Genomic DNA, 27,770 nt, shown 5'->3' with positions numbered 1-27,770 from the left:
TAAAGCTGTCTTTAAAATTTCTGGTGGAATTTCCAAAATCTGTAAATAATTCATTATCAGTATTTAAAGCAAGCTAAATTATAAACACAGTGGTTTGTTTTTTTGTAAAAATGTTATCTGTTTTTTTTTTTCAAAAAGTTAATTTGACATAGTTAATCATGTCAGAATATCAGATAAAATAACAATATCAGCTATAACATTTTAGGGCGAAACACCTGATCAACATTGTGTTGTAGTGAAAGTGGCCAGAAGTATTTGGACTGACTGGATTGATAGAAACAATTTTATATCATTTTTCTTGGCATGTCTCTTTAACTTATCCCACATTTACTAAAAAAATAGTTTCAAATTGTTACATTACTTTCACTACTAGCTTAATTGTTTGGAGCCTTTGTAGATGGTAAGTAGTAGCCAGAAACCTTGTGGGTAAAAAATATTAAAAACATTGCTTTTTATGGTTTGTAACTTGTATTTTAGACACTTATAGCATAATTAGTTGTTGTAAGTTAGTGTTCTATTGTTAATGCAATCAGTTGAGCCAGATATGACATCTTACAATGGGTAAGTAATTTTCTTTTTAACTGTATCTATGTGTCGTTCAAGCTTAAAAAGTTGAATTTGAAATATTGAAAAATTATAGCAAACTTCGCTGAACTATCTGTTATCTGGTGTGTGCCACATTTTTACTTGTAATTGCAATTATAAGGAGGGTGACCTTGCTTACTGTGTGACGTACACAAACAATTTACCTCATATTGTGCAGCAGTAAATGATTGAAGAGTTGTGAAAAACCCACAAGCCGTGACAAGAGAGATGGTGTTTGTCAGAAGCTACTCTAAGTAAACATGATGAAGTCAGTTGTTGGTGGCCCATCCACATCGAGAAGGATTAAAAGCTTAAAAATTAGGAGTGGAAGACCTACATTTGGTTTGTCAACATTTTTTATTACCTGTTTGTCTAAGAGTTTTTGTATAACAGTTTCCATGCACTGCAATCTTTACAGTAAGTTTTGTTCAGTATGTTGAATACAGTTTTCTGATTGTAAAGGTTTGGCATTTTATTTGTACTTGCAACTGGTCCTGGTGTTGAACCAGCCCACATGTGTTCTGTGGTCGGATTATGCCATTTTAATTAGTTGTTGTTTCCTTGTTTAGGTCGCTCAGATCATTTGGATGATAACATTCCATTGGACCTGACTAGAGGTAGGTGGCCTAAAATCCATATAATGTGTTGTAAGTGTAAATTTGGATGAGGTTAAAGGTTTACTATTGAAATAAACAGATCCAAATGATATCCTGAAGGAGGTTTTGTTGAATGTTTGCAATAAACAAGGAATAACAACTGCAAGGAAACTTGGGCACTTGAACAATTTAGTTAAGGTGAGAATGAAAGATGGGATTGATATACCCATAAACCCATAAAACAATGACATACATTTACCTCTTTTAATACTGTTGTCAGTTGAGACTTTTACAAGTGGAAAATTGACAGTTATGCCAATAGTATGGGTTTCTCATATTGAACAAATGACAGCAATATTTGAATGAACTTTATGAAATTATGATAACAAATAGTGTCAAGTGTACATCGCTTAATTGCTACCTTGTTATATCCTCTTACTTGTTTGTTGTATATTTTAGTTGTACTGCAATTTAAGTGATGAATCACAGATCAAAATTCCTATGGAAGTGATTATGAGTTGGTAAGTACAATACTCCTGCATTGTTATTGTGTTTAATCACCTTTGTTAGAATTTTAAATAGAGTTTGTTATTAAAAGTATGAAGCATAATCATCTTATTGTAGAAGATGCACAATATTCAATTTATTCAAATATTATTTCTATGTTTTACAGCTTAAAAGCAACTTTGGTATCTGATGTAAAAGAGGTGCGGGCAGCTGGTGTGAGGGCACTTAGATATCTCATCAATAATTCTGAGACAAAACAGGTCTTTATGGACCTCAATTTGGATTACCTCATTACAAAGTATGTCAGTCTTATTCATTGACCCAAAACCTTTTCAATTTCTATGTAAGGTATCACTATTATATTTATGGTCTTGACACTGGTCCTTCGTGTGGTTTTACGAACACTTACATTTAAATTTTAGCACTCTTTATTTAAATAGAAATCCTAGGAAGAGATGTCAGGTTTAAACCAACACATATATATCAAATATAGATTCATTGTCATTGCGGTTTTGTTATTAATAGTAGGCAGTATACAGCTGCAATGGCTTGGTTTGTTTACTTGGACTATAAGCAACAACACAATGCTAAATAAAATCAATAAAAAGTTTTGTAGAATTCAATCCTTAAAGTAATATATGTTTTGGAAAGTTCACTTTGTTGTGTAAATGTATAATTATTCGGTTTTGTTGGGGTAATACATAATGTCAGTTTGAGCATTACATAACTAAATGTGCTAATAATGTATGTTTCCTGTACTTTGAAATACTAATTTTTCAGCTGTCAAAAACTGTATGCAAAGTTAGCTATGTTGCTTTTTTGCCAGATGTTTGGACATCAGTCATTTCAATGAAGTTGAAAGGATTCAAGCAATTCGCCTTGTCCGTAAATTGGCCCATTTGAAACGGAAGGATTCCAATTCATTCGAACCCATCATACCACTGTCATTGTTTGCTTGCATTGTCTCTGTGTCATTAGGTGGTGCTGAAGAGCGTGATCGTGTATACCGCACGTGCCTTGCTGTTCTTTGTGAATTGGGTGAGGGTTTGTAAATTTCCTAAATTAGGTTTGGTAAGGTGTTTTGTGAGTTTTGTTGACTTTTTAAACCCACTTTTTTGGGGGGTTCGGCCAGAAGTAAATTAAAAAATCTAACAAATACAAACCTAATGGCAATGCAAACAAATTGTAACACCTATAAATTTGCACTGACTTTGATTTTTAGCTGTTATACAACCCTGGCTACTTTTGAGGTGCAATGGAGTATTGGCGATGATCAATGCCATCCTTGAGTGCCACATGTATCATCGCATTAGTGAATGTTTGTGTATGAGCCTTATGCATCTCATCAACCATCCATCCATAAGGTAAGGGCTATGTTGTGGCCAAGACAGGCATCGCTTTACTTCCTATTGTTTCTGTGTCAAGTCAGCTAATTTCCAAAGATCGAATTTCATTTCCATTTACTACAGAGGGTTGTAGTCGTAAACACTGCAATGCAGTATTTTTGCAAACATGTCTGCAAACAAAGCACTGGAATTTGTTATTTGTATAATGTATTGGTTGGTTTGGATTTTGTAATTGTTTACACACTTTATGGTGTTTTGTGTACAGACAAAGAAATGCCCCAGGATTGGATATGGGTCCAACATTTGCCCCATTTACAGAACTAAACTATCGACTTCATCCTGATGTTGAAGATTCAAAACTTAAGTAAGTTTTATTGTTTAAAGGCATAAATATATAATTTCTATTTTATTTTACTCAACTGGTCATTTTTCTTCCCCAAATATATGTTTGCTGCTTGGTTATTTACAATTAATTAATGTTAGTCTGCTCTGACATTTGATAAAACCAAGACAAAACATATAAATATAAGTCTTTAGGCCAGTAATTGATCACAACAATCTAGTAGCTATACCATTGAGTTTGTTAAACCAATTATTGTCTTGGGATAAATTCTCTTTTTGTGGTTACTTTTCAATGAACAACACATGTCAATGTACCCTAGGGAAGAGCAGGAAATGAGATTCAGTGCAAGCAAAATGGCCATAGTGTCACTTCTTCGTACATGGTCTGGAATCCTCCACGTTTGTCATTCCCAAAATATGATCCGCTCTTTTGTGGAGGCACTTCTCATCCCAAGCTCCACTGTTCGAGTAAGTTGGCTCAAATTGGAATTGCTATGAGTCAACTATAGACAGTGATAAAAATTTCTTTTGAACCTTTACCTAGCCTTACATTAGTTAGCAGGGCTACTAGTTATGGTTTCTGTGCTTATTTGACCATTTAAGGTATTGCTTGACTGAAATCCGCTGTCACGATAAAACATACAAATAAAGTCTAACCTTTGATACAAAAATCATCAAACACGTCCCTAGAGAGTTGAATCAAGGAAGTCACTTTTTGAAAGACTTCAGCTACATTTTTGATTATGAGGAATAACAAGTATCTAGTGTAATGTCATATATGATCATTTTTAAGAAAGTTGGACCAGTTACCCAAGTAAACATTTGTTGTACGGTACTGGAATTATCTAATATCTCATCAAATATTTACTATAATCTGTTGATATGCACAGCACATTAACAAGGTACATTTTGTTCATTAATAGAGAGGAATCATGATGGTGCTCTGTGATCTTTTCTACTTTAATGAACTAACATGGACTGACGATTTTGAAGTTGCTTTGAGCAGAGCAGGTACAAAAATGTAGAATCAGAAAGGGCATCTTGATAAATGGCTCTCATGTATCTATAAATATCACAATTACAAGGATGAGTCACAGTGCTTTTAAATTTGTGAATGCTGAGTCACAAAAGTACTACCTCTGTTAATGTATTGCTACAACACATTCTTCCTGTTTTGTATTTCTTTCTTTATTAATGATTGATTATTTACAAGGAATTGTCGTTTAGCATAAAAACACCAGTTACGTCAAGTCACATTTGAAATTCGGTGTTTTTTAGCTCCAGGAAACTTCAAGGATAACTGGAGACTATCTGATGGCTTCGTTGTTTCTGAGGGCAAATGTTTATTGCCTGTGCGTGCAGTGGCTCGGCCTGACCTCGTTGATTGTCATCTGGCCATTCTTCTTTTGGCTTTTCTCAAAGAAGGCCTTTTAAAGGTATACAAAGCATTTTAGATAACACCTTTTTATGAGCAGATTATTATATTCTGTCAAATATTAAAGCGGCTATAACATTTTCGTACATGTTTGAAACCTATATTTCAAAAACAAAACAGTATGCTTTTTGTCATTTTTAGGACTGGAAATGTAATATACTGTAATACATAATATACTTTGTAATATAATTGCTCCAACTTGGCAGAATGCAATAAATCATCACTACAAAATAAACTTACAAGTAATTGCAGCCATTGTATTTGTAATTGCAGCCCTGTGTATGGGTTTAGATGGTTATAGACAACAAACTTAACCAAATTTTACATACACAGTGCCTAAGCAGTGTTGCTCTTTCATCTGATCCCTACTCCTCAGTTGGTGCCACCATTATCTTAGGAAAAGTTCTGCATCTTTCAAGTCGTTTGTTGCCTAGTGACAGCAGCAACTCATGGAAGTGGCACATCCCACATTTGTTCGGAGATGGAGTTAAAGACCTGCCTAATGAAGAGCAGTTGTAAGTACTTTACACTTACTACACTGAATGTTTTTAGGGCGAAAAATCAATGCAAATGCTGCTATTCAAAGACTAAAATATTTTTTTGCACCAGCAGTGCTAGGTCTCAGACTTCTAAGCTGGCTGCATTGATATAGTAGTATGTTTTCGGTGGAGTGAAGCTTAGTCATATTATCATGAAACCTTTTACTTTTTAAAGAGAGCAAGACACAGAACACATTTCTGTTTAGAATGTACTCTTTGTTTGCAAGTCTTATTTTGTCATGGTTAGGAAATCACTTTTGTTCATTGCTCGATTCAGCCTTTTCAAAGGGCTTTTTTGTTTTTAATGAGTAACAATAGCAAACATTGCATAATTTATGATCTGATTCATAGTCTCACTTGCAGCTGTTAATGTAGAAACCTTGCAGCACATGTGTTTAGATATTTGCTATAGAAGCAAAACCATCCGTTCAAATGTAGTGATCCCAATTGTTGTTGTTTTCTTGTATACGGTGGGTTTTATTTAGCCTAAATATTAGCTGTGCTGTTTTTCATCCATTATGAACCAATGTGTGAGTTTTGATTAGTGTTTTTTTTTCTGCATTCTGTTTAAAATGATCATTTCATACATTTGTTGACATGCACCAACCTTACAAAAGTACAATAACGCATTTCATATGTGATCCTAAAGGTTTCTTTCACTTATTCTATTTGAATAAGGAACTGAAGATGCCAGTAAGGCGAAATATATATATATATATATATATATGATATATTTCATATAAATTCGTCGACTGATTCTATAACTTGGAAAACATTTTCCATTTTCAGTTATCTTTCACTTATTGTCATTCCTAAATTGCCAGTCAAGCTCACAAGGCTTAAGCCCGCCCCTGTATTGCCTAGCACCAGTTTGTTGGTTAGCTTTAGTGGAGAAATATCCTTTCAAAGAAATCTCGGAGGTTTTCGGTGTACCAGCATGTATAGCTCAATCAGGTTTATGCGGTGAATTTTCCGTTACTGCAAATGCCGCTGGCCGATTTCAATCTTAGCTTCCGACCGCGTTTGTCTCAGTGGTCGGCAAATCCTGAATCAACGTGCGTTGAGAAAAAGTTTGACTCATGCCAATGTAATTTCGGGCGCGGTGTTTACAATGCCAGCAACGCAGGTGCCGGTATGTGTTTTGAGAATCGCGCAAAATTGGAGTTAAGCGCTTCCATCTAGAACAGTGGTTCCCAAACTTTTTCATATTTTTTGCAAAACGGTCCCTTCGCCATTATTTCGAGCGCTCGCGGTCCTGAAGCCTAAATGTGTATTTCACACAAACGAAAGTTAATTGCAGGATTTTAGCTAGTTATGCAAAATTGCGCATAGCAATCATCCAAAGACAGCATGTGACATCACAAACAGGACAAAAAACATTACAATTGTGCGCAACAATTGGATTTTTTGATAGTTGTCCTTCAATAAAGGCAATTGTTTAGTAATGGAGACAGTCGATTCTCAATTCTACTTTGATTTAAACTTATTTAGTGGCACAAACTGACGCCGAAAAAGATTATAGAATTACTTCAACCGCTTCGCGGTCCCCCTAAAATTGCCTCACGGACCCCTAAAGGACCGCGGACCCCAGTTTGGGAACCGCTGATCTAGAAGGAAAATTGGTTGTCGTCCAAATACGTGTAAGCAACATGTTGGATTTCTCGACAAGATCAATGTTGAAAATTTTCTGATGCAAAAAAGTAAATTTAATGTTTCGTTTTTATTCGGTACATATTCATGGTGCCCCTACCCTGAAGGGGACACAAATTGTTTTCGTTTGTTTTACCTTTTTTTCTTTTTTCTGCCCACTGCGGATGTGTTCCCACGTTTTGGTCAATAAATCGTTGTTTAATCCAATTCAAATTTACACACACATGAAGATAGGTATATTAAGTTGTGCACTGTGAATTTTGGCCTCGGTTGCCCTAGTTAGTGGTTCACGCACAGCCCCCCCCCCCCCCCCCCATAGGTAAATTAAAAAAAGGTTTTACTTAGTGTGCCTGAAGTTTCTTTTGTACTTAATTTACATGATGTCAGATCCTTTAAAAGCACTGCAAGATTACCTTGCAATTTTTTCACTTATGCACTGTTTTGTCGATCATAGCCAGCCTTAAAGACAACTGCGAGCAGATTAAAACGCAATAAGCAAAAACTTGTTGTTGTCAACAATAAATAGCTTCGCAAATTGGTTCCGTAAGCGTTTCCTGATATCATACTGGATCACCAAGTCCATATGTTTGCAAACCGTCTGTGTATTTTAATTGAAATCAATTTCTGTTTCCAGGCGCGTCAATGTGACAGTGAAGCAGCTGCAGGAAATACACATGATGGAAACGAGCAAGGTTGCCCATTTCTACAGCCTCTACCTTGCCCAGCTCCAACACGATCAACCAAGGGAACATAATGGCTCGCCAAGGTACGGTGGTTTCTGCGACAGAAAGTAATGTTTTCGCGTTTTTTTATATTTTGTTTTTGTGTCTCTAATAAACCCTGTTCTAAACACTTTCAGTATAACGCATGATATTAAGACACGGCACATCAAGCCCCAATGCGGCAACCACAACACTGAAACGGATTTGTTTTTCGCCCAAACCAAGCTTGCCGCAATCGCGGTTGCATCACAATCGATTCGAACCTAAACAGCTTTCCCAGCGCGTTGCATGCAAATCGCGGCTTCTCCCTTCTGCTGTAGATGATCGATCGCTAAACACTTGACTGAGAGTGACCAGGGCGAAATATGCCAGGCATTTTCGCACTTACACACGGCAAAATGTCACTTCTAGGTGCCGAGCGTCCCTGTCAGGCAGCCGGGTTTTGGTAAACACGACACGTTGACGCGTTGGCGGTTTCCTGTGCATGTGGAGTGTAAAGTTTACTTTCGCTTCCTCTTTCCCGGTCCCGGTCAGAATGACTCCGCGTTTTTTGGCGATATAAGCCGCAAATTCGCTTGTTGTGTGGTCGGCGCGGTGTTTGAGGTGGAAAGGACACAACCTTCAAAGCCCGGAAGGGTTTCATCGATGAGTTCTTTGGCAAATAGGGTTAGGGATAGCATTTGCTTTAAGGTCATCAATTGCTCCAATCCTAGTAATCGATATGGCACAATTTGAAAACGACGATTCGAATAAGGTAACGAATCGCACATATTGAAAGGTGCCAGCGTTAAAAACATACATGTCAAAGTTTTTACTCGAATTCTAAAGTGTGCAGCAAATGCGTTACTCAATTAAAAAGTATGAAACCACACAACTTGGGATGTGTTTTTTCGTGTGTCGGAACTGGACATTTTTTTTCTTTTATTGGAACTGGACAATGTTTTTTTTTTGTACAGGCGTGTTTCTGTCGTGGGACTTCCATCATCCAGAGGTCGTTCGGGGAGTTCGTCGTCACTCGACCCTCTGATGTCACCGACCAACTTATTCATTCGTCGTCACCGCTCACTGAATCTAATGAGGGACTTTACCGAAGAAAACACACTTGCTGCAATCAAAAGCACTCGGGTAGGAAGAACATACAAAAATCTATTTTGGTATACAGTTCACGGATTAGTGTAAAACATTACTACGTTTCGACAGTTTCTATAGTCATCGTCAGGTATTTGTAAGTTTGTGTCGAAACGTAGTAATGTTTTACACGCATATATTGGTTTGTATCTTCTTGGTGAGAATATTTTGGTGTTTTTTTCGTAATAGATAGGCCGATCTTACGAATGGGTAGACTTTGGTCCTTTGCTTTTGTTTTTCTCCTATGGGTTTTGCGGTCTTCGCGTCAAAGTTCACCGGAAAACTGGTGTAATTTAATAGTTTTCTGTGGAACTACGGGCACAGAGTTTTGGCGTTCGCTATTTCAACTGCAGCCAAACCTCGCTGCAAAACTGTTCGTGGACGGACCTAAGGACGCCTTCCCGGTTGTGATCTCATACGCTAATATTAACACAGACGCCGCCCGCACGAGCAACAACAACTTGAACTGGTTTGGGGGTGTGTCTGGGGTGTGGCCGAGTAATATAACCCATCTCCCTACAGAGGAGAATACAAGTTCAAGTGTAGTAATAAGTTTAAGAACAGTGATAAAAGAATTGAGACCTTTGAAGATTTTGACCAGGCAGCTTGTTTACAAATAAGAAAGTTTGCAACGACATAATAATTTTTTAATTGTTAGCAGCAGTTGTGCCCCCCATTTCTAACAATTCATGTGCGTGAAGACTATAGATGTTCGTTAATGGCAAATTTGTTTAACTATATTTTTACCATAAAATGCTAATCAGGCCTTTGCTAAAGGAAACAAATAGGCTCAGCTTTTTTTTACAAAAGCAGGTAGTTTTTTGATACCACAAGTTTTCAGAAACTGCCTGCAATTTCGTCAGGTGTCTGAATACACGCTTAATCCATTACGAATTACAGTATGCCTTGTTAGTGTTTCCCTTTGCCCTAAAGGCCGCGCTAGGCTGGATCATACTATTCGGTCAATATTATAATGCAACATAAACCCACACTGAAGTGAGGGGCCTCTGCACCCGCCAAAGCGTTTCCTTCCATTCGATGCGGCAACCAGAGCTAGTCAGTACCAATATTGCTGCGTTTTCTCAATGACCTTTCGGGCACGCGCGAGTTCGGCACGACGTCCTCAGTTCGTTTGTTTGTCGGTGCTTGCTGGCTGCGCTGCGGATCGATGCTGTCACGTGACCGGCTAGACGCGAGCTATTCACTCTGGAATTTTGTTTTCGAACGCTCGCGTTGTGGGCACGCTCGTTACCGCCTTCCCTCCTTTTCTGCACAGTTTTTCTCCAGTGTGGCGATGTAGGACGACGCCCTTGGACTGTTTGGGCCAACACCGCTATCTGGCAAACGGCCTTGTCACGTAAAGCCACTTGTGGTCGGAAGCAACTGTTCTATGCGTCCCCCAGTCTTTCCATTCTGCGCCCACCGCGAGAGGATTTATTATTCATTATGTAACGACCTCGTTCGTGCTCTTTATTCGCGCGTTACTTTTATTACGTGGAAGCACGCCGATGGTTGTTTTTCCCGCAGGAGCGTAAACGGGTGGGAATTTCAACTATTACCTTTTTGTTTGGTTAACCCAGGTTAAGCACACCTCATGGCCAGGCAAAATCTTGTTTTCGAATAAAAATGGCGGCCCACGAAACGTAGCGCAATGCGGTGTTTGTATCCTGTTTTCATGTACTTATTGCTCATGGTAGCAAATGTTAATTCGAATTTCCTGCATTTAGCGACAGATTTAGCGTATACTAACAGTTTGAGTGGTCAAGGATCTTTTAAAATTTCTTTTCATATCTTACCCAATTTGTGTTTAATGTTTTCTTGGTAGATAATCTAAATATAAGATTTATAATAATGTATGTTAAGTTGTCTAGTAACCTTTTCTAAACAACTTCATTTTGCGTGCACAGGTGTTAGCGACCAAGAACAACCGCGAGTGGGACTGGGACGCTCTCGAGTGTCTCTTTCTTTCTCCTCCCTCCGCCTCCTTTCTCCGCGGCGTTGCCACTGACGACACGCTCCGGAGATTTTACCGCCGCCTCATCTACTTCTATCTGCCGGCGAGCAAACTCTTCTGCTCCATCGATCTGTGTAAAGACGGAATCCCTGACCACAACCGGTACGGTTTGCTGTGACAAAAACATTTCGGGTTACATAAGGGCGTTGGCTTAAGGTTTGGTTAGCCTTTTCTCTCCGTTTGAATCGGCCGCCTCTCCACTTTTCGGTTGAAACCAATTTAAAGTATTGTGCTGTTTTGAGTACACTCTTGAGGTATATAATTATGGGTCCCCTTCCTATATTGTTTTTACTCTATTTGTTTGTATCTATCGTTGGTTTGTTCCAACGGTTTGGTCAAGAATGAGTTATTCAACCTTAATCAAATTTTCGCACCTGTTAGTTAGTTATCCGAAGTAGATCCTCCCAGAGTTTAACCCCTGATGACCCAGCGGTTACGTCTGTACTTACTAAAGTATAGTATGAAGAAGTTTCATACTAAGTTGATTGGTCTACTCTACGGCCATAGCATACAAAGCTTAACCATGCAGTGGTGACTTGTTTTTGTAAATTGTTTTGAAAATCCAGAGCAGAATCGGCGGTTAATGTAATTGCAACACTCGCTGGATGCCAAACTGTACGTCACGTCCAAATTAATGGCAAACAGAATAACAAATGTCATTGGCTTGTCATGTCACAGTCACAAGATCCTTTGCGTATATTCAGACTAGGCGCAATCCTTTATGTACGTTTTCTTTCCTCACAGAAAATTTGTCACAACTGCGTGTTACATGGTGCAGTTCCTCGCTCATTCCGACGAAGAAGGTCAGCGATTGTTGAAGAACATGGTAACCGCCATAGTGGAGTCCCTGCCCGAGGTAAAACATCCAGACCTGATTGTGTTTATTATTGGAAACAGTGTGGAGTGTATTTTCCATACACTGTATTAAATGTATTTATGGAATGATATTTTAGTTGTAAATGTTCTCTTATAAATTAATTCCCTATATAGTTTGATACTGGCACGAATTTGCTGGAAACAAGGTTTGGTGGTGATCTTGACGTCAGAGGCATTTCGTTCCTTATACAATGTGACTGGGTTGAACGACGTCTTTAATGTCACTCCTCTTAGAAAGACATTTCGACCTTTGTTTGTTATAGATTTTTTATCAAAACTTGTGTAACCTGATTTGCTTTGCATATGTTACTCATATATGACGTTCATGCATTAAAAATGTTTAAATTCTTCACTCATATACCGAATATTGCTTCCATTTAAAAATTTACATTTGTAGAGAAAAGTTTGATAAGGGCCCAAATAGACGCAAGAAGCGACATGCTTTAATTTTCAAACGTTTCGGCAAATTCTCATGCCATCATCAGTAATATGAGGGGTCACATCAGTTACACCGGTTCACCTGTTTATGTCTATTTGGGCCGTTGTATTTGTCTTTAAACTTTTAAGAGATGTATAGCGTTCTAGAGAAAAATTATAGTTGAATCTATAACAAATTTTGTGTTCAGATAACAAGCGAAGCATCGGGATACAGTAAAGCAGTAGGTTCGCTTGCTGTCACTTGCAGCAGGGAATATTTTCTCATACTTGGTGCTTTGTCTTGTGACCCAAGAGGAGACCAGGTTCTGGGATACTGCAAGGCTTATCACTAGTGAGTTTCTATGATAAAGACTACAAATTTCGTTGTGCAATTGTACCTAACTGAAGCTTTCAGTACACTTGAATCAGTCTGCGTTTTTTAAGCAACAAACTGCAGTTGACTATGTTTTTTTCGCAACTGGAATCGTTTGCATTGAACGCACGCGGTTTAGGACGATTTTTGTATAGTACAGTTTTACCTAATTCACCATCAACTATTTGCTGCCTACTTTTTCAGCTTTTTGGGCCTGGCATCTGAGGGAACGCATGAAAATATGATTAAATTGCTGGTTTCAAGTCTTCACTACACCGAGGACAGTCCGTCCCGAGCAGTGCTCAATAAAGTGCTGACCACATGCAATGAGGTAAATCTAATTTCACTTAATATATATAGAGATTAGCTGAAAACACTTCCAATAAAACTATACTGTTTTTTCATTCGTGCTGTGTTCCAGGCTAGATAAGTAATAAAATTATAAAATTTAATTCAAGAGCTTATTCTGCACAGTAACATGAAAGGCCACACTAAATTTGACTTTCTGCGTTTGAAAACCTACTCAAAATAAGAAACAATATTTTTGGTATGTAAGATTTTCTTTTCGTATGTAAGATCGTTGGATAATTATCCGAAATGCCAATGCTTTTTTGTGTGACATCTGCGTGGTTTCGTATGATTCACTCATCACAATGATAAACGCCTTCATAAAGTTCACTGACAATCTATTGTCTTCCCCAGGCTGGTCGACTGTACGGCACAGGATTTTTGCGTGTTCTCTTGCGCGCCAACTGCCCCGGATTTCAAAGTTGGGGAACGGAGCTTCTAACCACACAGTTATTCGACAAAAGTAACGAAGTTGCAGCTGAGGCTCTGGATATTTTACATGAAGCGTGCGATGACAGGGTAAACGTTTTTCCACTTTTCGGGAATGTTTGCGACACGACTTTCCACTATTGTAGTTTGACTTGTTGTTTTCGAAACCAGTGGCCCTTGGTCAAAGTTCAATTTGGTTACATAAGTGCGAACTGTTGGTTCTTATTTTATCGCAATCAAAGATATATGTTAGTCACATAAATGTTTCTAAAATTATTTGCAATGCTCAACTGCAAATGTAGCATATTACTTGATTGTGCTAGCATCTGCGAACAAGTTTTTGCTTTGTTTCGTGAATTTTTTGACATATATATGTTATAGAATTGTAACTGTAACATTTATAGTGAACCATTAAAAATTCACAACATAATGAGTAACATTTTTATGTTTTTGATCAACGCATGTTGACAGATAATTTCGCAATATGTGTTTATGTTAACACAGACACCGAAATTAGTTTCCCCTTATAGCAAGCTACAAAACGTTGTTCCTATTCTATTGCTTCCACACAATTCTAGTTCCCTGATCAAACCATTTCCTTCGCCGTTTCATAAGCGTTTCGGGAACAGCAGTCCCACGTCTTCTGTCAATCAACCCAACTCTGACGCGTTATGACGTGTTGTTCGTTTCGTGACCTCTGCATTAATTTGCTGATCTCATTTGCATATTAGCGGTCGGTCGAGGGACAACGTTTTTAAATGATTCATTCACTGGTCTGTATCGTTGATACGTTGTAGACCAGACGGAGTTATATATTATTTGCTGCAGTTCTTCTATAGCACCTATTTTGTTTTCTTATAAAAAAAAACGCACAATGCTTCCTCAGCCGACAGCTGTACGTCAACTACTATACAAAACTTTATTTAGGAATATTTGCAAGCTGTTGTGAAACTGCGTCCAACTCTCCTTCATCTTGGCGAGCGAGGTGCGATACTTGTTTGCAGATTTCTCTCCGATCCCCAGGGCTTCGAGTATCATGCACACAACCGATATCTGGCCAGAGAGCTAGAAAGGTTCGTTTTTTGATTGTTCGGGTTACAGGTTTTATGTATGTTGTCATTTACGTTGTCCGTAGCAATGAGTGTAATTATGTTTTTAGCCTCTTATTGTGAGAAAAATAATTGCTAGAATTGTTTCGTACGAAGCGGCTTGACATTGAACCATGTATTTTTCACCTAAAATGGTTGTTTTTAAAATTTTGCTTTTGTAACCACATATAGTTAGAAATTTGCTAACCATTTTTAGTTTAGGTTCTAAGCTTACCATAGTATTAAAAAAATTGATAAAATGCAGTCCATTTATTAAATATACACAAAATTAAGCACACATTACTACCGCCATTGCACCTACCGCCAACTGTGTCTAATTATTCGGCGATGGTGTTTTACACACCAGAGTTTTTCCAAACTAAATAAGTCACAACAACGCCAAAAAAACTGCTAAGATTATTCGGAGAGAGGCAGCCAAATCACGGCCTAGAGCAGACAAGCGCCGTCGTCTCGACGTGTTTACAACTTTAAGTCGACCGTCGACGACCTCACTGAAGCCACGTGACCACCGTCATGTGGCTGAGTGCATGGCGTTAATCGATTTCACACTGCGGGTTTTGGCAGGTGGTGGAATTCGTACAACGAGAGGTACGTGCTTCATGTTGAGGAACTCCTCAAGCTTTCCCTGACCACTTACGAGCGACCAAACAAGGAGGAAGGCTTCGTGAGACGCAGTGGCCACCGGTACGACCTCCTTGTGCATAAAATTTGTATTATATCACAGTGGCTTTAGGGTCATCTGTTGCCTACGACCATTGCCTTGTGTTATAATGAGTTGAAAGCATAAGCATTGTGATGACAGTGCACAAGTATCTAGAGACGCAAAAGAAGCCTCCCAAGATTTGTAGTGCCTCTCTAACCGTCCGAAACAAATGTTGTTCTGATCTATTGTACTTTGCGTAGCCAACTTTGAAAATGACCTTAAACGTTATAGATGCAAATCAACAACTTAAACTCTTAAATGTTCAGTATAATAAACACGTTTTTCATTCCAAGGCCAATTTGAATTTATGTAACCAACACAAACTGCAACTGTATGACTTTATCCACAGCAAAGGACGGAATTCCGTATATCTTCCTGCTCATCTTTACGGGGAATTGTGTCGTCTCGAGAAGGGAGTGAAAGTTGTCGTGGAGGAAGAAATTACTCCTCGTCTCACCAACATCCTGCGCAACATGATGAAGGGGGACAGGGAGCCTCCTCTTCACAAAGGAACCAGAACCAAGGAGGATCAATCTAAGCGACTTATTAAGATGAAAAGTTGCCTGTGGGCTTTGGTAGGCGAATGTTTTTGTAAATTTGCTGAAGAACTCAAATGATGTAGATGTGCTGAAAAACACATTTTAAGATGTTTTATAGCTTGTATGGGTGGTTTTATGTTGTGAGGTATTTGCTGTGTGTTAGAGCCTAAACCAAATACTTGCATTTTAAAAAAAATCACTCACTTTTTATCATAGATCTTACCAAACTCATTGACTTTCTGTTCAGGCTCACATCGGTTCTACCGCCCTGGGACTTCCCCTCTTGCGAGAGTGTGGTGCGCTCCCGCTTTTCACTGAGCTCGCTAGCCAGTCCGGCAATGCATCAGTGCGGGGAACGTGCATTTATTGCCTCAGCTGCATGGCACAAACCATACCAGGCGTGGAGGCAATACAGGAGCTGGGGTGGAAGGTAATTTTAATGTGTTGCGGGTAAATCTATAACGACTGGTTTTACTTTACTTCCGAACTTAGAAGGGTTTTGCTTACGTTCGTGCCCTTTATTTTTGCACCTTTGGTAATTTGTATTTGCTGGTAATAGTTTCTTAAAAACTTCAAATGAATGCCGTTGATTGGCTTTTCCCTCGTGATTGCATTGGTAATGCATAATGGATTGATACCGGTTTAGCTTCCGACTTAAGTGAAGATCGAAACTATGAGGTCATGACAATCTTCCACTTTCGATCACGTTTTAAACAATCCCTAATTGATCAATGGGGTATGGTATGGGCATATCCACTATTGTTTTGCTTTTTTTGTTGAAGCAAGCTAACCTATTGTGTTAATGGCGACCGAAATCGTTTAAAAATATAAAGTAAACGGGTTTACACTTTTTAATAAAACGTTTTGTCTTTTAAGTACAAACAAAAGTACAAAAGGTTAAATTACCATAAGTTAAATTTATGGCCTTAAAGTGACTTTGCGTTTTAAAGCAATATGTCACATCTGTCCCACGAAAAACATCCGGTATACGCCTTTTTTTTTTCTTTTTTTACATCTGTTCTTGAAACTGGCAAAAATATTTACATACACCCCTTGTAAAAAAGCGAAAATCTGCACTTTGGACCGGCTTTCTAGAGATTGTGTGCGTTACTGGGTTCGCTATCCCTTGTTTACCACCTTGTGTGAATGTGCTTCCCTAATTCCTGCTCGTCTACATGTGGGTGTCGAACCCTGGGCGAGGTCGCGTGCCTTTTGCGACAACAAACAAGTCTCACTCTTGCTCCCACTCCTCTTCCTCCGCAACTCCACCTCCTCTTGGTTTCTCCGCGTAAAACCTCATTGTCAGGACTGCATTGTTAAAATTATGTTCTGTGAATTGCTGTGACAACATTGGTTTGTGAGGATTGTCTGTTTTTGTTTTGCTTAAAACTGTAAAATGCATCGAATGTACATGCTCTTATATTTGAACTTGCAAAAATAAAGATATTGTGGGTTATGATACCAAAAAATAAAGACATGGCTTTACCTGATTTAACGTTGCAACGTATGATAAACAGTAAGTTAAAACAATTCCACGCCTCACCTATTTTGCTTATTTTCTCCGTAGAGCGTCTTACGAACAGTGAACAAGCCTGAGCCTGGCCCAGCGAGAAAGCACTCGGCTCTGTTCGAACCCGAAGTAACCCCGCAAATGACCCGAGGTGACCTTATGACCAAGTCGATTTCTTCTTCGTCGCAGTGGTCGACTGCCTCCAGCGCTTCACACTTACGCAGGTGAGAAGCACAGAGAATGTTTGTCTCATCTTGTTCGCTGCAATTTAAGCCTGCGCCATGTGGCCTTCAACCACTGTGAGATGTTTACGTAACTTTAGTAGCAACATGTCATAAAAACAAAGCTAATGTTTTTCTTATTTGAGGCAAGGCATTAATGAAATATATCTTGATGTTTTTTCACCATATCTTAATCCCATGATAAGACATTTATCGTGCAAATTTGGTACAGTTTCAACCAAATTGCAAATATCACGTTTTGCAAAATTGAACTTTACCAACAGTCGGATGTAAAACCGCTCTGTTCCTGGCATTAACCCGAAAATAAACATTAATAGTCGCCTTGGCACCTTTGCAACTCGGAAAACTATCCATAAAACCAAACCAAATTCCATGGTTCACGTGAGGAGCCTTCAGGCTGTTGAGTCATATCTCGAAAAATCTTATTTTTTTACAAAAACAACAGAAGTCCACGTCGAAGTGCGAGTAACCTGAGTACGTCATCACACGGGAGAGAAAAAAGGTCACGTGCTATAAGTAGAACAAGCAATTCCGAGTCCGGATCCAGTTTCAGAAGAAGTAGGTTTCATATTGATTTCAATCTTTATTTTTTATCCTTGCTAAAGACGAAACTACATCTACTTGGGTAATTCTCATATTGCGTCTTTCACCACGTTGCCTGTTGCAATACTACTTCCAGATTATTTTAAAGTTCTAGGTTTGGTTTATCCAAATCGATATTTACGGTGTTTGATTTCGCCTTATCAAGTCTTTTGCGGAAAAAAAACATTTAACAACCTGTAAAGGAATGGGGTAGTCGCAGCCATTTGGGCGACTGGATCATTCGTAAAATGTTCTTTTAAGTGTTGCTTAAATGTTTAACGTAGCCTGTTTTAACATGTTAGGCCGAAGAAATTCGAAAAAAAACTCGATTTGTGAAGATGTTCCTAGTCCGACCACTACCACAAGTGCTTCCACCTCCATGCTCAGCTCACACTCCAGCATATTCGAAAATGAGATGTCAAGTAAGTTTTGGAAAAAAATGTTTAAGACTTAAGTGGTTTCAATACCCCTGTTCGAATCCCACCGCAGGCTATATTTTCAAGCCAGTGTTTTGCCTTATGGGATTGCTTTGGAGATCGGCTAGATTCGTTGTAACGCCTTCAATGGGCCTGGCGTACTATATGATAGTTTCATCTGTTCATTTTTGTTGTATCTGGGACGCTTTGACTATAGAGATGACCACGCATTAATGTGCTTCTGTCCATAATTTCAAAAGTTCAACCTGTTTTAAAAAATTCACAAAATCACAGAATTTTAACTTTACTTCCCCAAGCGACATTTTTGAGCGTTTGATATGTTTTTTTTGCAAGTTATATGTTTGTAACTTTTATTTCAGATTCTGTTAATTCGTCGATGAACGTCAGCAAAACACCAAGTCCCGCCAGTGTCCATTCTGAGAAACTGACGTCATCAACAGAAACCACGGCCACCAACGACCGTCGATCAAATTTACTCGCCGATAAAGTTGTGACGTCAAACCTGAACGTTTCGAACTCAAAGACGAAATTCCGAGAACGGGTTTGGGGTGCGCTTGTATACTCACTTTCAATGTTTGTTTGTTTTTGTTTAATGAATTTTCCGCAATATTTTCGTTCGGCAAGCACCTAAACTATATAAAAAGGTTTTTGAGGCTTTTACGAAAAACTATTGTTTGGTTAAGGTACCGTCAATAATATTTTCAAGAAGACGAAAAGCAAGTCGATTACGAAAACAGGATTTAATGTGAGTCGTTTTGCCGATAACCTACTGTTAAATGTATTGAATTGTTACCATTTATGTTACGGTATTCATTGTTGTAAACTTGTATATCAGTGAAGACAGACTTTTCTGCATGTTTGTGAAGTTATTTTTTTTCGCAGATCGACCGAAAAAAACAAACGGACGAAACATCATCAGGTTATGTATCGGATCATCATCCCTTCGAACAATCCGACCTTCTCAACTTGGAACAATCCGTGATTGAAGAGAACGAAGCCCCGCCCTCGCCCCGCCCCTCGCCACCCCAACGCGGCTTACTCAGTTCCGGGACTCTGACGTCATCATCCAACGCGTCCGTAGATACTTTGAAGATGGAAATTTCCGAAAATGCCATAAACAGAAAATCCTCCGAATACTCACTTAAAACCGAACTATCCGTTACCCCTGGCAACGCGACAAACGAGCTTAACAACGTGTCGTCATGGAATAGGAACAATTCGGGTCAAACGGAATCCATCCCCATTGAGAACAGTGTTGGACGTCCGCGAGGTAGCACGCGATTTTATGTTGCGCAAAGCGATTACGACTTGCCGCGAGATGGCGATATGGAGCGTTGTAAACGCTCTCAATCGTTGCCTGATGTTTTGGAAAGGGAAGTAAATACAACGAATACTCGAAAAGCCGGTAATTCGCAGAAGGTCGAAATTCGCATTGAGCATCATCGGGCGAACTCTGATTGCTCTATGAACGGTGACGGCGACAGGAATTTTAGCAACCAAAACGAAGAAAAACTTAATTTGTCTCATTCTCGATCGGACGGAAATCTCAAGGACCGTCTAGCGTTGGACTTACCACTAAAAGATGTCATTTCAGTTATCCTAAGCAACGGCGATTGCTCTCCGAAATCTCCTACAGAAGCTTTTGCCAAGTCGCAACCGTCTCCGATTGGTGAAGAAACGAACCCTATAAGCGAAAACGAACCAATCAGAATCGAGCAAACTTCCCACCTGACTGTTGCTACGACAGGCAAGTCTCGGTTGCGGGGAAACACCGAAATTTCGTTGGATTCGGGTTGTGCGATCGACACTTCATCTCCCAAGGTTACGACAAGGACAATGGAAGTCGATAAGACTGAGGAAGAAGATGATTCGCAGTGGCGTCGCAGCAAACCTCGAGGTACTGGATGTTTTTAACTGAGCGCTATCTAACGTGTAACTTATTTTAGATTTTCGCTTTTTAAGATATTTTTTCGTTGTTTTTGGCATTAAACTAACATAATAACAATCAGTATACAAGGCTTAATTGTCACCCTGATAACGGAGTGGTTGATTTCAATGTTAAGTTATAATCACAAATATTGTAATACAAAACAAACATTGTTTAACTACACTTAAATACAGTCAACACAAATAAGTTAGAACATTGGAGCCACATTTGTATTCAACTCTTTCTACTATATTAATAACTATTCAACACAAAACTTTGCACTTTTTAACATCGTTATGTCTTTGCATTTCCAGGTTTGGCAGCTGTAAGAAGATTCAACCAGCAAATTGCTTCGCCTTCATCTGAAGCGAGAAAAGCGTTAAGTGACCAGTAAGTTGTGTCCATGTATTTAATATGTTTTGTACTATAATACTATATGGTAGGGATGGGCCGAGCTGAGCCAGAACCCGAGTACTCGATGCCGAGCATCGCTGTTTCTGATGCTCGGTGCTCGGCCGAGCAGTTGCACAAACTGACCTGAGCATTAAAGTCGCATGTTCATAACCTGCTAACATACGAAACTATAGTGGTTCGAAAGGGTATCCAAGAACAAAATCGACTGTTTTTTAGATGCGTTATTAAGTACAGAAACGCGTACTTCTAGGGTCTGTACAGCCTAATATACCGCTGGTGATTGAAGGAACAAAAATAGCATGGAATACTCGGACGCACCGAGCATATACTACTACTACTACTAGCAATAACTTGGGTTTCTCGGTACTCGACCAATCCCTACTATATGGTGCTCCTTAACGGTTTTAGTTTTTTTTTTGCATCTTATTAAACTTTACTAAATTAATGTTAAATTTTTCAGGTCCGACAGCTCATCGGATGAGATCACGGTAGAAGAACGCGATGACATCATATCTGCCACACATTTTGTTGGAATTGCTATTCCTGAAGAGTTGAGCTACATTTTCAATGTAAAAAAAACTTTGTTTACTAATTATTTGCGTACATTTCTGAGTGTATTCTTGATATACTACACGCGTTGCGAAATTTTTGCGTTTAAACTGTCAACAATATAAAACTATTCATTTTTTTGTATCTCAGCCACTTCACCAGGGAAGCAGGAAAGACCGAGAAACTTTAAGCAGCATTTTATCAACGTGGAAAGATCCGGTCGAAGAAGGTAAGGGCGCCATATATTTTTTTGTATAATAGTGTTTCCTATCCTATGTACGGATTGTGAACTCACACTCGAATAGACACTTCATTATTTGTTTAGCAGAACCCCCTTTGCAACATGTAAACGTAATCTTTGAATCTGTTTGCTAACTTATCGAAATTTAGACCGTAGTTTTTAAAAAAATACTGTAGCGTTTTCACTGCGATGAATACAACCAGGCGTACGCAATAGGCGTTGTAACATACTTGAATTTCAAATGTCGTCTTCAGAAAGTTATTTTCGTACTGAGACAAACAAAATAGGCTGAGGAAGAAGGAGAATAAAAATGCCCGACACCAACAACCTGACCATCCTTACCCCATTTCCCGTTTATAGCCACAATAAAGCAACTGCGTTTATTGCAAACGACTATCTTGTTTTTGGTATCAACCCAAAGTTTCTATTTAGAAACGGCTTCTACAGAGAACCCCGGTAAACAGAAGGTGATTGACCTCTTGCAAGGCCGCAAGTTTCGGGGTTTAGATGAGTACACGTTTGGTCCTGCTGTGGCCGCTGCCCTCAAGGCCAACAAACCAGGGCGAAGTCACTCAACTGTGAACACTCCTTGTGCCCGCACACCTGACAGCATGTTAAGCGAAGCCAGTGATCTGTGTTACTTGGGTAGGTAGATTTTCAGAAACCAAATGATTACAACTTAAGTCCAAACACCTTTTTGCTATTTCATAATTTCAAGTGTGTCAGGTTTTAATGGGTTTTTAAATATTTAACATGTAACCAGTGGTGGGATTCAGCCGGTTCGCACCGGTTCTACAGAACCGTCTCACGAAATTTTATGAGATTAGCGAACCGGTTAGCATTACTGGTTACTGTCAATGGACTTTTTGTGACAAAACCGATTGAAAAATATGACTTTTGTGGTAGAACCGGCTGAACAAAAGTTTGAATCCCACCACTGCATGTAATCCTGCTGTTGTTAAAAACGCGAAGTGAAAATTGGATTTTTCGCACATAGCTGACCAAAAGGCATTGTTACACGTGGTGTTGCATTTGCTTGTTTGCTGTTGATACATGAAAACCCTGTAATTTTTATTCTGTTTCCGACCGTGGTTAAGTGCATATTATTGCTTGCGACCAATTGAACAAGGTAGTCTTTATGGGATCTGTTGACTGGCTCTTAACATTGCCCTAAAACCCCACAAAATCCAGGGCGAATAACCCACAACGTGAAACTGTCGTGTTTCGGGACATCATTGTGCACTAATGATATGTTATACAATGTCGCTCATGGACTTTTGTAATTTCTGTTTCCGTTCACCCTAATGTAAAAATAGTAGTCTTGTAGTTCAATTAAGTTAAGACATGACCATTCCACCATTTAGAGAGGGTTATGACACATAACTTATGTGTAAAGCTTTTCTGGTGGTTGGCTTGTTACCAGTCGAAAAAAACTTTAATTAGGATTATTCTGATGTCAAAGTTAGCGTTGTATTTAAATCGCGTTTACCTTGATATGTAGTGTTACGGCGTAACGAGTTTGACGTCATTTGATATTGACGCCATTTGAATGACAGGTGGACAAGCGATGGAACCCGGAAGCGACGAGTATGTAGCGATACTTCATGAAGAGATTATTCAACTCGTGGTTAACCTGGGAAGTTCGGTTGGAATTAAAGCGCATGAAACCGCATTACTAATGTAAGTCTGATTTGTTCTTCTCGGTGCAGCAAAGAAACGCCGTTTTAGGGAAACATGTTCAATATAATAATAAAAGTTGTTTTTGTATTTGTTTGGCGGTCGTAGAAACGGGCACTTTGTAAGTTTGAAGTGGAAACGTTTACTGAATTGTGTGGGTAAATTTCAGCATGTGCAGCAAAGTGATTTTAAAAGGATAAACAAGAGCAAAAGGGTTGAGGACCTATTATCTAGGGATGGGCCGAGCCGAGCCAGAGCCCGAGTACTCGGTACCGAGCATCGCTGTTTTTAATGCTCGGTGCTCGGCCGAGCAGTTGCACAAACTGACACGAGCGTTAAAATTGCATATTCATGCCCTGCTAACATGCGTAACTAGTGTTCTAAAGGGTGTATGAACAAAAAACGAATGATTTTTTAAAAGCACTAGATAGTGGAAAAACGCGTACTTTATGGGCATGTTCAACTTAATAAAACACCGCCGGTGACGTAAGAGGCATTGTAGAGCTAAAACGTAGAAAGGGGATTTTTTTGTGACGTCATAATGCACCGAGCGTGCTCGGCCGAGCACCGAGCATTAAAGTGAGATGCTCGGTGCTCGACCAAACAGAACATTTGCCGTTTTGGCACATCCCTAATATTATCTTTTAAAAGCTACGTCAGTTTCGTGGCGGAATGAACATATGTTTACAAATGTGGAACTGGGAAACTCCTTAGTATTTAGAACGTTTCAAACTAGAAGTTAAATTATTATTTTGGACGGTTTATCAGGATGAAGGAGAAGAGACCCGAAGTATTCGATTCAGTGTCTCTTTACAACAGCATCGTGCAAATCATGAGCGAGTACAGTTTCCGACTCACCACCCGAAGATTTGTGCAAGAATTGTTCCAGGACGTCCACTTTACAGAGGTTAGCTGAATATAGTTTTGATTAGCTGCAATGTTGTTTGTGCCCTGTTTATTATCGGGGGAAAACCAATTTTGTAAATTTTCTGTTTGTAAAATGATAATATTAGCAATCAATGTAATTATGGGTCCTCTTCCCTGAAGGGACACATATTGATTTTACTCGAATTGTTTTGTTTTTTTTTTTGTTTTTTTTTCTTGTTTTTTCTTCCTTTTTTTCTTCCTTTTTTTTCTTCCCAAAGTTTGTCCGACTCGTTTTTCTATCAAATGTTTGATGGATTTGGCTGAAATTTACACAGATGGTAGATATAGTTATGTAGATGTGCATCCCACTTTGTTTTTGTTGATAACCCCAGTATTTACCCCGCTAGCCCCCTAAAATGGGTATTTTTCCCCCGAAGTTTGTCCGACTCGTTTTTCCATCAAATGTTTGATGGATTTGGCTGAAATTTACACAGGTGGTAGATATAGTTATGTAGATGTGCATCCCACTTTGTTTTTGTTGATAACCCCAGTATTTACCCCGCTAGCCCCCTAAAATGGGTCTTTTTACCCAAATTTTGTCCGACTCGTTTTTCCATCAAATGTTTGATGGATTTAGCTGAAATTTACACAGATGGTAGATATATTCATGTAGATGTGCATCCCACTTTGTTTTTGTTGATAACCCCAGTATTTACCCCGCTAGCCCCCTAAAATGGGTGAGTTTTTAAACAGTGTCAGAATTGGCTGAAATTTGGATTTCTTGTATAGTATGCCATTTATAGGTGTCGATTGTCGTGTTCAACCCTGTAGTCCTAACATTTACCCCACAAGCCCCTAAAGCAGTGATTCTCAAACTGTGTGCCGCGGCACACTAGTGTGCCGTGAGAGTTTCCAAGTGTGCCCCGAAATGTTTTATTTTTTTAAGTGCAAACATTCCCAGGTGTTTTAGGACTTTATGACAAAATACTGGTGCGCATGACAACGTTTCAAAGCTCATATTTTAGTTATTGGTAATAAAAAGCGTTCTCACCCACCACAATAATCTTGAAAGTTAACTAAATTATAAACTTATGATCAATTTCTGTTGTGTTTCCCTGCGAAGTGTGCCGCGGAAGGAAATTTTAGTTCTTTAATGCGCCGCATGGTAAAAAAGTTTGAGAACCACTGCCCTAAAGTGTAAAACGTATTTGTATGTTACTGGGCACCACAAACGAAAGATTTCTTAGGAGCAATAGTGTTACAAGGGCAACCAGTTGTATGTTGCTCGTTGGTGGGTTGCTTGGTGGTCGTTTTTGCGCCATGGTAGTTAGGCGCTTGTTAACAGCCCTATGACGTCCGAAACATTAACGGTGGTTGCTCAAAACACCTCTAGTGGTCGAAATTTTAAACGTTGGCGGATTGGGCTGAAATTTTGCAGTACTATTGACTGAGTCATTGTGGTTTTTATATATTTTTTAGTTTGTGTGTCGAACCCAATTAGTAGCCCTACTAGCCCCCTAAAATGGGTCAGTTTTTTAAAACGTTAAATAGGACATACTTCAAACAATACTTGGGGTGAATCTAATTTTATAGTTTGTATTCTACATAGTATTATTATTTAAGCCCAGTGCCGATTACTGTGTTTTACTTTACAAAACCCGACTTTCTCATGGTTATCTCTTGAATTGCATTATTTTCAACTTTGCATGTGTGGGGACCCATGAGTTTTTGCCTGCAGAAACGACTAAAGTTATAAAAGACGATGGCTAATATGGGACCCAATACAAAATAAGCATAGGAAATATATTTATGTTTTAAAATAGGTTATAGTGTATATGCAAGGGCAATATGTGCTAAGCCACCCTTCTAGTTTTTATAAATTTTACACCTTGTTGGGCCTAATGCAATGATAAAGCCTGTTGTGAAGGGTCCAGTCAGCATTTTAGAACTTGCAATTTTTATGTCTAAAACAAGCCTTTCTTGTTGTGAAGGTTTATCAAGACGCTCAACGAGCCCTTCAGAGCATCAGGTAGTTGTGTGCTTTGTATTCAGCCACAAAATCGTATCCACTGGGTGACGCATATGACCTACAGCTTAATGAATTCTATTTATTGCTTAACGCTTGTCCCAAGATGAACTTTTTTACGCGATGCCGAGTGTTTGCTCCTCTTGCTCTTGCTCCTCCAACTCCTCCTTTACCTGTGAGCTTACCTGCGTTGTTCATCCACGCCTCATCACTCCCTGCTACTTGTAACCTCAAGTCCGCCTTGATGATCAACAAACTTTGGTCGCTTAAAGTACCAAAGCCCCATTAGGCAGTTCCTTCCGCAAAGACAGTGGTGGGATTCAATTTATTTGTCAGCCGGTTCTATCACGATCAAAAGTCGTATTTTTCAGCCGGCTCTGTTACAAAAAGTCCATTGACACCAACCAGTTATGCTAACCGGTTCGCTGATCTTATAAAATTTCGTGAGACGGTTCTATAGAACCGGTGCGAACCAGCTGAATCCCACCACTACACAAAGGGAACACAAACTCGTTGGAAAAGAGGAAAATTAAACCGATTTGAGATTTTATACGCAACGCAGTGCAATCCTACTTTTCTTGGCGCTGGGAAACTGTAATGCGCCTATTTTTCCCGATGCTCTTCTCCAGTTCCTCCGCCAACATCCGCATGACGTCATTGTGTCGTCATTCCCTGGCTGCCTCACCGCTCGCTCGACCCGAGTACCGATCATTGATCTATCTCAATTCAAGCTTTTTGCCTCAGTTTATAAATTAGTTTGTTGGGTCTCACTCTCACACATACTGCTTGAAAGACGTTTCATACCGAGTCGGCAAAATGCGGCTTAAGGCATAAAAAATAAGTTGAACTGCCATTAAAGAATATGTTTTTGTTACGGAATATTTAAACGGAATTGCGAGATCAATGCAACTCCAGAAACCGTCAAAGAAGGATTTTTCACCTCAACTTTTCGCAACGTGTATGTGCGTGTGTTTTCTATGTCGAATAAACCAAAACTTGCCAAACGATTTGACTTCTTATACAGCAATGGGTTTATGTGTAAAAATGTATTTTTGTTTGTGAAAGAGAAAGTAACTTGACAGAGAAACGAGCCGCTCAAATTAAACTTGTCAAGTTGTTTAGTACTCGAAAAAAACAAGAAAATAGTGGCCATATATGAAATTGAACTTGACCCTCGATCAGTGCAATATCACTGTATCGCATATTGATGTACTTGCATAGAAAAACAACAACAAATGGTTGTGTTGAAAAACAAACTTCTCTTGGTTGACAGGTAATTAAGATCAGTATGTTTTTTTAACAACCCACGTTATTTGTCAACACCTGTTTCGAAATGTATGATAAACGCAAAAGTGAAACACATGCTTTCACAGCAAGGAAGTTGAGTAGCTAATCTCGCGAATTTGTCTGATCTGATATCACTAACCGAAACCAATCTTGGTTACTCGATCTCTAATTTTCCCAACACTGTGATTCTAATTTCGGTGTGCCGCCATTTATCGTAACAACATGTTTGTACATTTGACCTCGTTGACTCTTTAGCGCAGTCGGTCATCCTTCACTACCAACATTGGCGTCATAGAATGACACCTGTTAGCCCAATAGATCCCCATCTCGGCTTTGGGGTTTTTAAATCACAC

General features: G+C 39.1%; 1 protein-coding gene across 2 annotated transcripts; it reads left to right on the top strand.

Moving 5' to 3' along the window:
- Positions 1-453: 453 nt before the first annotated feature.
- Positions 454-27,134, top strand: LOC145224740 (rapamycin-insensitive companion of mTOR-like). Of its 2 annotated transcripts, none has more exons than XM_080091324.1 (37): positions 454-561; positions 767-927; positions 1,155-1,202; positions 1,282-1,379; positions 1,641-1,702; positions 1,855-1,986; positions 2,515-2,726; positions 2,911-3,052; positions 3,300-3,398; positions 3,697-3,844; positions 4,300-4,387; positions 4,655-4,812; positions 5,145-5,326; positions 7,635-7,766; positions 8,679-8,847; positions 10,758-10,966; positions 11,609-11,720; positions 12,367-12,509; positions 12,735-12,861; positions 13,233-13,397; positions 14,235-14,380; positions 14,981-15,100; positions 15,469-15,694; positions 15,906-16,088; positions 17,226-17,392; positions 17,856-17,968; positions 18,295-18,414; positions 18,789-18,977; positions 19,113-19,174; positions 19,312-20,326; positions 20,671-20,746; positions 21,231-21,339; positions 21,470-21,548; positions 21,993-22,205; positions 23,117-23,240; positions 24,006-24,144; positions 26,096-27,134. In XM_080091324.1, the coding sequence occupies exons 2-37, from the start codon at positions 846-848 to the stop codon at positions 26,135-26,137; spliced, it is 5,631 nt and encodes a 1,876-aa protein (XP_079947450.1). In that variant the 5' UTR covers positions 454-561; positions 767-845; the 3' UTR covers positions 26,138-27,134. The 2 variants fall into 2 exon arrangements, with proteins under 2 accessions (XP_079947450.1, XP_079947449.1); XM_080091323.1 differs by having other exon boundaries at positions 764-927.
- Positions 27,135-27,770: the final 636 nt, after the last annotated feature.

Source organism: Phallusia mammillata, chromosome 4, assembly GCF_965637545.1.
Source record: "Phallusia mammillata chromosome 4, kaPhaMamm4.hap1.1, whole genome shotgun sequence".
Classification (NCBI taxonomy): Eukaryota; Metazoa; Chordata; class Ascidiacea; order Phlebobranchia; family Ascidiidae; genus Phallusia; species Phallusia mammillata.
The sequence above is the reverse complement of the archived record's forward strand: the minus strand, read 5'-3'. Positions and strand labels throughout refer to the sequence as shown.

What these genes read in the sequence shown, in the direction of transcription:
- LOC145224740 (XM_080091324.1), top strand. Translation starts at nt 846, where the DNA reads ATGATGAAGTCAGTTGTTGGTGGCCCATCCACATCGAGAAGGATTAAA. An exon ending in TTACGAAAACAGGATTTAAT is followed by an intron (nt 19,175 to 19,311) that starts GTGAGTCGTTTT and finishes TTTTTTTCGCAG; the next exon opens with ATCGACCGAAAAAAACAAAC. An exon ending in GAAAGATCCGGTCGAAGAAG is followed by an intron (nt 21,549 to 21,992) that starts GTAAGGGCGCCA and finishes GTTTCTATTTAG; the next exon opens with AAACGGCTTCTACAGAGAAC.